Source organism: Mustela putorius, unplaced genomic scaffold, assembly GCF_011764305.1.
Source record: "Mustela putorius furo isolate JIRA1106 unplaced genomic scaffold, ASM1176430v1.1 tig00000450_pilon_pilon_pilon, whole genome shotgun sequence".
Classification (NCBI taxonomy): domain Eukaryota; kingdom Metazoa; phylum Chordata; class Mammalia; order Carnivora; family Mustelidae; genus Mustela; species Mustela putorius.
The window spans coordinates 22439864-22453097 of record NW_025421385.1 but is presented as its reverse complement, the minus strand read 5'-3'; the positions used below and the strand labels follow the sequence as shown (position 1 = coordinate 22453097).

The 13234-nt window shown below is 40.5% G+C and overlaps 1 protein-coding gene across 1 annotated transcript in view; it reads right to left on the bottom strand.

Moving 5' to 3' along the window:
- PPIL6 (peptidylprolyl isomerase like 6) overlaps window positions 1-13234 on the bottom strand; it is a 33874-nt gene that overhangs the window by 13244 nt on the left and 7396 nt on the right. Inside the window, exons 4-6 of the mRNA XM_045080232.1 lie at window positions 10045-10107; window positions 9771-9918; window positions 2731-2787 (exon numbers count right to left, since the gene is read on the bottom strand). Of these exons, the coding sequence (XP_044936167.1) occupies window positions 2731-2787; window positions 9771-9918; window positions 10045-10107 (268 nt within the window). The remainder of the gene's footprint in view (window positions 1-2730; window positions 2788-9770; window positions 9919-10044; window positions 10108-13234) is intronic.

Sequence of the window (13234 nt, the reverse complement as noted above, 5' to 3'; positions counted from 1 at the left end):
GGATACTCTGTATTTTAACGTGTCACTGAGGAAGGGTTTTCTCGCACCTCACATTTGCCATAAGTCCTGCAGTTTTTAATGCATGATTTTCATAGTGCAGAGATCTTTAGGACCACATGACATCAGAACTAGCTATATTTCCTACAGATTGGCAGCTGGATCCAGAGGCTTAATCAAACTCATGTTCCGTCCCTTTGGTGGTGCGTTCTTTCCACAGAAGGCTCATAATGTCTGGTTGTCCCTGTTTTTGTGAAGTTAGCAGATAACAATGCAGCAAAGGCTTAGATCCACTATTTCACTGGAGCAGCAAAATGATACTATTCTAATTCTATTATTTCTTTCTCATCTATCTATTGGAATGCTGTTGTAAGTAGCAATTTTCTCTTACCTACAATTTGGTACAGTTCATATGGGAAAGGCAAGATAAATGCTTGATTCTTTGCTTTTGTTTATCAGTTTTTCAAGATAATGAATTTGTTTCCCATCATTCCCTCAAAGATAAGCTATTAGGCTTTATTTTATAATATGATGTCATTATGAATTCATGGATTTAAAATATTTGTTGGGTTTCAATTATTTGCAATTACTATTCTTTTTGAAGTTCAAATCTTTGGCCAGTGAGAGCCTCTTCAAGTTGTCTCCCAAGGCCTTTGACATGACCCTAGTAAATCTTTAATAGCTTTCTTGCTATCTGATAATAGCATGACTAAACATGAGTTTCAAGGCTCATTTTGTAATGTCCTGTCCTGGAACTGAAACCTGCCATTTCCCTGAGGAACCGTGGTTTCTTTAAGTGAGAAATAACACTTCAGAACACCAATGTAAATGCTAGGAGTGTGTGATGCTACTAAGTTAGTCCTTGTCCAATTCAGTGGATAGAGCTATATAGGTAGATATGATACTTTGTGAGTTTAAACCAGTATTTCCAGTACAGAATATTTGACTTATTGGCTTCTGTCATATTTGATTTGTATCTCCCTTCTTGCACATTGAAAATCATGATTCGCAAGGACACCTGAAATGATGAATTTAGGAAATCCTATAATTACTTACTTTTTCCATATTACAGATATAAAAGTCTCAAAATAATACCATCACCAGTGTAATTACTGAAAATAGTTTAAAGTTTTTGCATATGTTCTTTACATTTTCTTCCAGTTTTGAAAGAGTAGGCTAAAGATACAGTCATTATATATCATACTCTCACCTTTGATTCCTCATTAAATTTTAGTTTCACAGTAACTATGTGATTACTGCTCATCACCAATCTTGATGTCAAGGTCTCTCTCATAATTTGTGTGAAACTCATCAAATCCTTTTTAAATTCTGGACAGTTTTTTTCAACATTAGTTCTTAGTATTTTGTCTATTCCCTTGCATTCATTTAATCCATTAGGGACAATTTGCCATCCATATGTTGGATCTTCTCTTTCTAGCTATTTGTCACTTTCTTATAAATCCTTTTATCTTCATTATTTTTTGGTTTTAAAAATTCCCCCCTTCCACCTTTTACTTCTTTTAAGACATGCATATCTGTCAAGTTTATTTGACCTTATTTCCTTCGAGTTTAATCTCTGAAATGTTCTTTTACTGCTAATTCTTCCCTAATTCTGTAACCTCTAAGTTTTTCTAATTCTGACTTATGAGTTCTTTCCTGTCTTGTATCATACTCTCTGTGTCTTCTGGCTCATTCTGAAAATTTGTACAGTTTTTATCTGTTTTGTGAGCATGTCTTTCTAGTGTGCTTTCATGATCTGTAGTGATGTTCCTCTGCTCCTTATTCTCTTTCACTTCACCATGAAACTTTTTGTTGCCAGTTTTTATATAAAATTAGGTTTCCTACGTGTTTAGGATGTCGCTTTTCTCAATTCACAAAACTCCCTCTTGTGCTGTTTTCATGTAGTGTTCGACAATATGGCAACTTGCTTTCTGCGCTTTCCTGGCTCTTTCCCCATTCCTTTGTCACTGTTGCCCGGCTACCCTGCATAACTTTGGTTTCATTCACAGTAACATCTCCTCATTGTGGGCCTGTCCTGGAAGAGTGCCCTTTCAGATCAGTTTCAAGAGTTCAGAGAGGTTAGGCTGCTCCAGCCTCAAACCTTGCCAGGTACCTCTTACACTCACACACTGTTGGCTATTTTGAAGTTCTGCTATTCTCGAGACAGCCAGAAGTGCTGCTTTCTCCCACATAGATGCCGACACCGTGCACATTTCATAGCTATAGGTAGTTTGTCCTCATCTGTTTGTATTGAGAATTCATTTAGATACCTTGTCACCTAGTTTTGTTGTAAATGTCATCCATGGGTTTTTAGTTTTTCTATCTACTTACACAGTCTGTTTTTATGTTGGAATTTCAAAAAATTCAAAAACTATGCCATCACCATGACCCCATCTTCCAACGATCCCCAACAGCAGTCTTAATGGGATGATTATCAAAGTACCAAATTCTGAGTACGGGCACGGCAAATTAGAAGGCTTAAAAATATAAATTCCCTTTGACCCCACAATACTAATTCTAGAAATTTAGCCTAAAGGAATAATATAATTAGGCAGAGGGAAAAAAATGTGTATACAAAGCTGTTCTGGACTAGACTGGGGTACCTTCCCCCACTCCGTTTTTAATTCCCACTTTCAGTGTTATCCCAAACACCATCTTATTTGGAGTTGTGAATCATCCAGTCTTGTTAGATTTATCAGCTGATACAGACTGACAGAATTTAAAGACACATACCTTCAAACGTTGGTCCGTAAATCGACACTCCATCATCTCCTCTTCCTTCTACTATATCTGATAAATAACAATGAGCAAACATTAGAATTTTGAGCCTAAAAAAGAGTAAAGACTGGAGGAAAAAGCTTTAAATTGTGATTCCATTTATACCAATGACTACTGTTTTAAGATCCATAATTGATCAATATCTAAACCATGAAAATATTACTGTAGTGATTTCACTGCATTTTGTAAGCACTTTAACACTCCTGATCCCATTCCCCTGATAAGAACTCTTTGAAGTAGGTGAAATTATGATGCAGACCCTTTGAAATGATGATGCATTTAATTATAATTGTGGTCACAATTTAAAGGAAGTGTGTTCATATAAAGTCTGCTTGCCTCACAAGTTATTCCACAGTCCTTCTTGCTTTTCAGGAAAATGGAAAGACCAGACTGAAAAATGAAATAGGAACAGTGAGGTCTTTTTAGAGGAGGAATAAAAATAGATGCTCTAAATAGAGTCAGTGTTCAAATTTTCATTCCTTGGAACCCCCAGTGTGATAATTCATTTATTTAGCCAGTATTCTGGAAAGGAAGTTCCCTTACAACGTAACGAGGGGGATTTTTTTAACAAGTATTTATCACGTCCCAGTTTGCATTGTGCGCGACATGCGCGGAGTTGGGCTCAGGCAGCGCTGCTACTGTAAACGTCCTCTACACACAAGTGACTTCTTCTCCATCCACCGCTGAAAGGGAAATAGAGCAGACTACTAGAAATAGCGGACTCTAGTAGAAACAAGGGTCTCTAAGCTCTGTACCCCCAGCCTCCCCATCAGCCCTCTTTCACCTTCCTGGAGCACAGCATACAATACATCTCTGTTGAAAGACTGTGCCATTTTAACTCAGCGTGAGTTACCTATAATAAACGTGCACTGTTTTAAAGAAACCGGATGCAATAGCAAGCACGCGTAGAGATTTGATTCAGGACAGGCATGTGGAATTTAAATTCCACTCATGGTGGCACCTGTGTGGCTCAGTGGGTTAAGCCTCTGCCTTCAGCTCAGGTCATGATCTCAGGGTCCTGGGATCGAGCCGCACATCGGGCTCTCTGCTCAGCAGGGAGCCTGCTTCCTCCTTTCTCTCTGCCTGCCTCTCTGCCTACTTGTGATTGCTGTCTGTCAAATAAATAAATAAAATCTATAAATTCCATTCAGGAACGGGCTCAGAAGTTGATCATTGAGCCGGAAGTCTTCAACCCTGCTCGGCCTGATACTCCCCTCGTGGTTCACCCAGAGCCCTCGGCATCACTCAGGAGTACACTGCAGTGGCTGAAGACTAAATCCAGGATTGGGGAAGTCGAAGGTCCTCCAGCACCAATTCCTTCTGATCGTAGAGTTCACTTTGCTCAGACAAATCTGCCTGTGGTTCGCCCCCACTACTGATTCATGTCAGCATCTGTGGTACTCCTTTGCCCTCTCTAGAACACCCACCGTTCCTCTTGCCCTTTGCTTCCCATCTCCCAGGGAAATATTTTATATTGACACCCTTTCAATCAGTACTTGAATTCAGCCTTCTTTTTTTTTTTAAATGTATTTATTTATTTTCAGCATAACAGTATTCATTATTTTTGCACCACACCCAGTGCTCCATGCAATCTGTGCCCTCTCCAATACCCACCACCTGGTTCCCCCAACCTCCCACCCCCCGGCGATTCAAACCCCTCAGATTGTTTTTCAGAGTCCATAGTCTCTTATGGTTCACCTCCCCTTCCAATTTCCCCCAACTCCCTTCTCCTCTCTAACTGTCTTCCATACTATTTGTTATGCTCCACAAATAAGTGAAACCATATGATGATTGACTCTCTCTGCTTGACTTCTTTCACTCAGCATAATCTCTTCCAGTCCCATCCATGTTGCTATAAAAGTTGGGTATTCATCCTTTCTGAGGGAGACATAATACTCCATAGTGTATATGGACCACATCTTCGTTATCCATTTGTCCGTTGAAGGGCATCTTGGTTCTTTCCACAGTTTGGCGACCGTGGCCATTGCTGCTAGAAACCTTGCTGTACGGATGGCCCTTCTTTTCATGACATCTGTATCTTTGGGGTAAATACCCAGGAGTGCAATTGCAGGGTGATAGGGAAGCTCTATTTTTAATTCCTTGAGGAATCTCCACACTGTTCTCCAAAGAGGCTGCACCAACTTGCATTCCCACCAACAGTGGAAGAGGGTTCCCCTTTCTCCACATCCCCTCCAACACATGTTGTTTCCTGTCTTGCTAATTTTGGCCATTCTAACTGGTGTAAGGTGATATCTCAATGTGGTTTTAATTTGAATCTCCCTGATGGCTAGTGATGATTTCAGCCTTCTATACCTAATGTTATTTCGATACTTCTGATGACAAATTCCACAATGCAGAGTAGTGGTCCAAAGTAAACTTTAAAATCAGATGACTTCGATTTCAATCTTTTTTTTTTTTTTTTTAAAGATTTTATTTATTTATTTGACAGGCAGAGATTACAAGTAGGCTGAGAGGCAGGCAGAGAGAGAGAAGTAGGAAGCAGGCTCCCTGCCGAGCAGAGAGCCCAATGCGGGGCTCGATCCCAGGACCCTGGGATCATGACCTGAGCCGAAGGCAGAGGCTTTAACCCACTGAGCCACCCAGGCGCCCACTTCGATTTCAATCTTGATGTTAGTTACCTTTTTCAAGCTTGTTTCCTCATCTGTATAGAGAGGAATAATGGTCAGTGTCTTGCAGGTAATCCTGAGGATTAAAGAAAATCAGGTTCTACTGACAGCACTTAGTGCAATGCCGGTCAGAGCATCAGGCTTGTTCACAGGTGGCCGTGGTCATGCAGCATTGCATGCTTAGGGAATGCATCTTCTCATTATCACCATCTGCACCCTCATTATATTGATGCTGATGCTGATGACAAAATGTATTAAAATCTATCTCAAGAAGTCCTTCGGAAGGGGCATGTGCACCCGAATGTTTATAGCAGCAATGTCCACAATAGCCAAACTATGGAAAGAACCTAGATGTCCATCAACAGATGAATGGATAAAGAAGATGTGGTATATATACACAATAGAATACTGTGCAGCCATCAAAAGAAATGAAATCTTGCCATTTGCGACGACGTGGATGCAACTAGAGCGTATCATGCTTAGCGAAATAAGTTAAGCGGAGAAAGACAACTATCATATGGTCTTCCTGATATGAGGAAGTGGTGATGCAACATGGGGGCTTAAGGGGGTAGGAGAAGAATCAATGAAACAAGATGGGATTGGGAGGGAGACAAACCATAAGTGACTCTTAATCTCACAAAACAAACTGAGGGTTGCTGGGGGGAGGGGGGGTTGGGAGAAGGGGGGGGGTTATGGACACTGGGGAGGGTATGTGCTTTGGTGAGTGCTGTGAAGTGTGTAAACCTGGTGATTCACAGACCTGTACCCCTGGGGATAAAAATATATTATATGGGGGCACCTGGGTGGCTCAGTGGGTTTAAGCTTCTGCCTCTGGCTCAGGTCATGATCCCAGGGTTCTGGGATTGAGCCCCGTGTCAGGCTCTCTGCTCAGCAGGGAGCCTGCTTCCCCCCCCTCTCTGCCTGCCTCTCTGCCTACTTGTGATCTCTGTCTGTCAAATAAATAAAATATTTAAAAATATATATATAATATGTTTATAAAAATAATTAATTAATTAATTAAAAAAAAAGAAGAAGAAGTCCTTCGGAAAGCAGTAAGCCTTGTTGGAGCCACAAAAGGAGAATCCCACCAAAGTGGCTTCACGACTTGATATCTTCTTTCATTTTGTACTTTACAAATGAGTAGAATGTATATTTCTTATTTATCTGTCCATTTATTTGTTCATCCTTTCAACAGTATTTTTTTTAAGAATTTACTATATACCAGGCACTGTTCTGGAACCTGGGGATATAACAGTGAACAAAATAGATAAAATCCTCTACCTTTGTGAAACTTATTTATAGTCTAATGAAGAAGAACAGACACTAAACAAATTCTTCAGGAAATACGTAATATTATGTCCAGTGATGAAAAGTGCTATGAACCAAAATAAAATATTTTTAAAATAAAAATTAGGGGATAGGAGAGCAGCAGGGAAGTAGGTGAGGAGACCTGTATGGAGAGCGAAGTGGCAGTTTTAAATAGGACGGTCAGGAAGTCTTGCTGAGATGAACTCTGGGCAAAAATCCAAAACAGATTAGAGGTTGAAGTAAGGGGCTCACTGAGGCATAGCTGGGTGGGGTGTGTCCCAGGCAGAGAAAAAGCAAAAGACCTTAAGCTCATGTATGCTTGATGTGCTTAGGAAACAGCAAGGAGGCCAGTGTGTGGAGCAGAGCAAGGGGAGATGTCAGAGGATGAGGTGAGGCTAGGGGTAGTGTCGACCATGTAGGCCCTGCTGGTCCCATCAGGCAACCAGCAGTGTTGGGAGGCATCCTGAAGCATGCATAAAACCACATTAACCATATTCCAAAATTCTCCCCACAGTCTTGTGCAAATCTGGTATCTGAAGGGAGAACATTTATAGAGCTTGGTACTTCCAATATACCATGTCACTGAATCCTGAACCCTTGCCACATCCTATGATATCATATTTTCCCCCATGTTATGATTAAGAAGAAACTGATTCAGAGATGCTAAGTGCCTACGTCCTAAGTGGAACAACTGGTATGTATCAGTTGGGTTTGAATCTAATAATCAGCACTTGTTCTCACTGTCCTTAACTAACCTTGTTGCTTTGTCATTTGAAATCATGAACCAAGATGTGTGCATGCTACTATTTGGAAATTTTATTTCAAATAAGTAAACAAGTCATATGACCCACTTTTCCCAAATCTTGTGCTGGGGCTCTAGAAGGGGAGGTGCACCTCTAACCAGAAACCAAATAAAACAAAAAACATAGCATCTGAGAGCCCAGAACATAATAGTCAACACTGAACTAAGTTTCAGGAAATCCTGATATTGGCCCCATTGAGCATGGTTTTATACCAAAAAATACTTAAAAACAATCTACATGTTCACCACTGGGGAATTAGTTACAGTTGACCTTTGAACAATGCAGGGGTTAAATTAAATTTCAGTTTAACTATTAATAGTCTACAGTTGACCAGAAGTCTTACTAGTGACATAAATAGTCAATGCATATTTTGTGTGTTTTATGTATTATATGCTGTATTCTTACAATAAAGGAAGCTAGAGGGGAAAAAAAAAGTTACCGAGAAAATCATAAGGAAGGGGTCCCTGGGGGGCACAGTCAGTTAAACATTCAACTTTTGGTTTTGGTTCAGGTCATGATCTCCAGGTCATGAGATCTAGCCCCACAAGGGGTTCCATGCTCAGCACAGTGTGCTTAAGACTCTCTCCCCATTTCCCTCTGTCCTTGACCCGCATGTGCGCACGAGCGTACTCTCTCTCTCTCAAATAAATAAATCTTTGAAAGAAAAAGGGTCATCCAGGTGGCTCAATCAGTTAAGTGTCTCCCTTTGGCCCAGGCCATGATCCCAGGATCTTGGGATTGAGTCCTGCATTGGGCTTCCTGTTCAACAGGGAGCCTGCTTCTCTCTCTACCCTTCCCCCTGTTCATGCTCTCTCTCTCTCACTCTCTCAAATAAATAAATAAATAAATAAATATAAACAAAAAAGAAAATCATAAGAAAAAATACATTTACAGTACTGTACTGTAAAAAATCAGTGGACCCCCCACAGTTCACATTCCTTATTGTTCAAGAGCCAACTGTAAATTAGTATAGCAATATATGAAAAGCTAGACATACCCTAAAAATTGTACATGTTTATGTTTGTTGACACAGAAGACATACCATAAATGTATATGAAGTGAGAAAATAATGAGGTTAGATAACACTATGGGTGATATGATCTCAGTTTTAGAGAAACTGAGGAAAAAAAGTTAATTTTCATACAAATGCCTGGCATATTTCTCATCAGCTTCAGAATGTTCCAGATTGTAGAAAAATAATTAAGCATTATTAATTTTAAGCCTCTGCATATTTCATCAAGTTCAAGCAAATCTCCTTACACTCTAAGCCAATTATTTTTAAATTGCTGCCTGATTGTTCCCTGTGGGATACCTTCCAAAAGGCCTTTGAAATTTAATTTCGTACTGTTAGTCAGAGACCTAGTCTGTGTGAAGTCAAAGGACTGACCTAAAAAGAAAGCGAAAATGGAGAACAAAATGCTTTACCTCTTTCTTTTATACTGTAACAATGTAACATCTTTGGTGAGAAATAAGTTGTTTTCAAATTCCTACCTTTAGGATATGTCTTAAAAGCACTGTATTTTCTAGGTACTCCTATTTATCTTGGTGAGCATTTTTCTTTTTTTAAAGAGGTGCAGGAGAGGGAGAGAGAAAATCTTCATCAAGCCCCACACTGGGCATGGAACCTGATGTGGAGCTCGATGACTCGGCGGCTCTATCTCATGACCCAAGATCATGACCTGAACTGAAATCAAGAGCTGGATGCTCACCAACTGGGGCACCCAGGCACCCCTATTTATTTAGTTATTTACTTTTTAAAAGATTTTATTTATTTATTTGACAGAGAGACAGTGAGAGCAGGAACACAAGCAAGGGGAGTGGGAGAGGGAAAGCAAGCTTCCTGCCGAGCAGGGAGCCTGATGTGGGGCTCGATCCCAGGACCCTGGGATCATGACCAGGGCCGAAGTCAGACACTTAATGACTGAGCCACCCAGGCGCCCCAAGGTGCCCCTATTTAGATGAACATTTAAAATTATATTTTTTTATATAAAAGGTATCTTCCTTTCTTGTATCACTTTTTAATTTGGAATATTCTGTGTAACAAAACTTTATAGATTTGTTTATTTCAAAATTTAGGACATTTTTTAAAAGTATGAATGTCTTAATCATTCGGGCATATAAAATACCCTTTCAATATATGTAATATCTAATATAAATATATCTAATTCTATATGCACTTCACAAAGGTAGATAAACAAAATTCTGGACATTCTGATTTGATGTTATAATTAAGTTGCATTTAAGATTTTCAACTTACCTCCTCCTTGTATCCAACCATTTGGTACTACTCGATGAAAAATTGAACCTACGTAATGTAGCCTGATTCCACTTTGAGAAAACTCTGCTTTTCCTGTGCACAAGACTTGAAAGTTTCTACATGTTTTGGGACATGAATCACAGTAGAGCTACAAACAAGAATAAAAGTTTTCAAAGATTAAATATTTAGTATTTTGACAGTTACAGATTCTTTCCTCCACCTCCCACTTATTTAAAAAAAATAGCAAAAATAAGAACAACAAAAAGCCTCTTACCTCAAAAACCAGTCTTCCAATTGGATAAAAATCAATAGAAATGTCCAAGAACACAAAAGCATGCTATTAAAATTAGTGAGAAAAAGAGAATGCAGGTCAGTATCTTAGAAGAAAGTCTTAGAAATGACCCCAAATACCACAGAGTAATGTTTTTGGTGATAAGATTTCAAAAGCAGGGACATCTCGGTGGCTCAATCAGTTAAGCTCTGCCTTCAGCTCAGGTCATGATCCCAGGGTCCTGGGATCAAGACCTGCATTGGGCTCCCTGCTCAGTGGGGAGCCTGCTTATCCTGTCTGCTACTACCCCTGCTTGTGCGCAAGCTCGCTCTCTGACAAAAAAAAAAAAAGCATCAACAGTGGATAATGTAACAGCAAAGTTAACGTAATGATTAAAGAAGTTTGTTTCATTTTATTATATCAAGTCTTTCCAACCTATTTAAATAACATGCTCTTTAAAACCCTTTAGTAGTGAAGCTTTGAATAACCTTTACCTGCACGCCAGACTGAGAACACATGGCCTAGTTATCCCCTACATTGCAAGCTAGATGTGGAAGGGAACACTAGTGGGTCCCTTTGGGAATTTTCTGTTCTGAGTAATTTGGGGAAACATCCAGCACGCGTGTCATGGGTTTGGTTACATGTGTGCTAGAATTTGAGAGAGAGCGCCAAGGAGCTACCCAGAGCCAGGCCACGTCCTTTCCGGGTGGGAATACAAGGATATCATATCCATAGGAGGTGTGGGACCAGGGGAAGGGAAGAGAATATGCTGTGCTTTCGTATTACTTCAGTCATGATCTCACGCTCCCAGATGCTCCCAGCTCTCGTTTCCATCTGGCATCCTTTCTGGTAGAGACAGCTAACGTTTGTGTGATCTCGTCTAGTTTTACAAAGAGGCATCCAGAATGAAAACCTGGTCTCCATCATGGTAGCACTCATTTAGGGAGCAGAGCACATCTAAATGGGCTACATTTCAGTTCTTGGACACCCTTCTCATAGAGAAAGATGGCACCTGATTTAACAGGCTGCATAACTTGCCCTGCCCTATTTCTTAAGAACCTAGGAAATATAAATAAAACCACTTTTATGGTATCACTGTCACTACTTCATGTCACTTAAGCCTTTTTTTTTTTTTTTTTTAATTAAGAGACTCTAATAATATTGTGTTATCTGGCACCCGGGAATGTATGTAGTATTATGTCCATAGTAATTATGATTAACTTTTTTGTGCCCCTCAGCTTCTGTACTACAAGTTCTAAATTGTAAGAGAATATTATAACTTTATTATAAGAGGCATAATATAGTAAACGTCACAGGCTTGGGCAGAAAAAGATGATACACTAGAAATCACAATTCATTTATGAAATGGGTAAGACCATTCAGGCATCATTAAACTTCCCTCTGTGTCAATATATTATCTTTATGCAGTTGTCAAGAGTAGATAATTCTGACAATTCCAATGAAAGAGTAAATAAGCACGACACCAGGTAATGTCACCTAGCAGCCAAACATGCAAACATAATTATCTGGTATATCATTGCAGCCCAGAAGTAAACAAGTCCCTGCAGCAAGAAAAATGTAGCCTCTGCACGAAAAAATTTAAAGATTTTCTCTGGAATCCGGGTCCTTCCTCCTTACTGCCATAAATTCAGGCTGTCATCGTCTCCAAGCCACACTACTCTAGCAGTGTTCCAAGTGATCACCCTGCCACCAAGCTCTCCCTACTCCACCCTGTTTTTGCACAGCCCTAACACTTTTTCCAAAAAAGCAAAGATTAAGTCATACTCTTTATGAAAAGTTCTGTTGGCTCAGCTCCCTTCTAGAAAAAAAAGCTAACTCCTTCGTTTCGAATGGAGTTCAGAATGGACTAAGTTCAACCTTTCTTTAGTGGATCTGTTTGGGTTTTTTTTCCTCCCCCTCCTTAACATCTGGGGATGTATCCTATTTGGAAAACTCCCTCTGGGACCCCCACCCTTTCAAGACACTAAAGACACTATTCTCCCTCCCCGCCAACTCTGTGAGAGCCAGGGTGTGTGGGGATACGACTTGGGTTGGATTAGTCTGGTGCTCCTGCCTGGGGCGTTGGATCTCCAGGGAATGGTGCAAAGACACCAGTTGAGAAGTACTTCTCAGTGAAGGTGGCAATGAACACAGGGCCAGCAGGCACCCATGGCAGCATCCCAGCTGCACACTTCTGGAACGTGACTCTGGCCACGTTTTCCTGCTGCCAGGCCTCCCTTGGTTCCTTCCTGCTTTCCAAAACCTGGTTCTCCAGCTTTCCTGTCAGTTGTGAGGTTACCAATATCCTATCAATGCAAACCTTTTCTCCGTAAGTAGCTTGGTATTGGTGGTGACTGATAAGCTCATGTTCCCAGCCTCATTTCCTATTATTCTGGACTCCTTGCTGTCCCTCACCCTTCCCTGAATACACTGGGCACTTTTAGACCCTTGTCCGTGTAGGAATTAACGGCTGTGAATATTACATTCCTCCCCTTACCACAGAGTTTCTAGTATTTTCCAAGCACATTGTTTATTCATCAGACATTTACTGAGTTCATACTATGTTTCAGATTGTGCTTAAGGCAATTAACAGTTAAATGAAGATGAAGGAAACAAAGGCCTTTGCCTTTTTATGGCTCAAATCCTAGCACTGGGTCTTTCTGTGGGCACAGGCCACTATAAGCGTGAAATGATTTTCAGCATGCGGTTCTTGGTGTTGTAACAAGCTTCTGAGCAGAATTACAAAGTACTTTTACCTCTGTTGCCATTCCGCCCTGATATCTGTCTCTCACCCTCCTTGACCGCAAGCTTCATGACTGTTCATTGGAAACCTCTCCAGGACCTCAGCTTGTCTGGTCCTGCTCTTGCCATCTATATGTCATAATTTAAAATGTCATCTTTCAGGGCGACTAGGTGGCTCAGTCAGTTAAGTGTCTGCCTTCAGGTCAGGTCATGACCCTGGGGTCCTGGGATTGAGCCCCACGTCAGGCTCCCCACTTAGCGGGAAACTGCTTCTCCCTTTGCCTCTACCCCATCTTACCCCCTACTTGTGCTCTTTCTCTCCCTCAAATAAAATATTTAAAACGTCACCTTTCTTCTCAAACTTTCCATTTGCTTAGTGCAGTACCTCTCACTTAGGTGTTAGAAAGTACTAATTAAAATTTTTCATACTAGGGGCGCCTGGGTGGCTCAG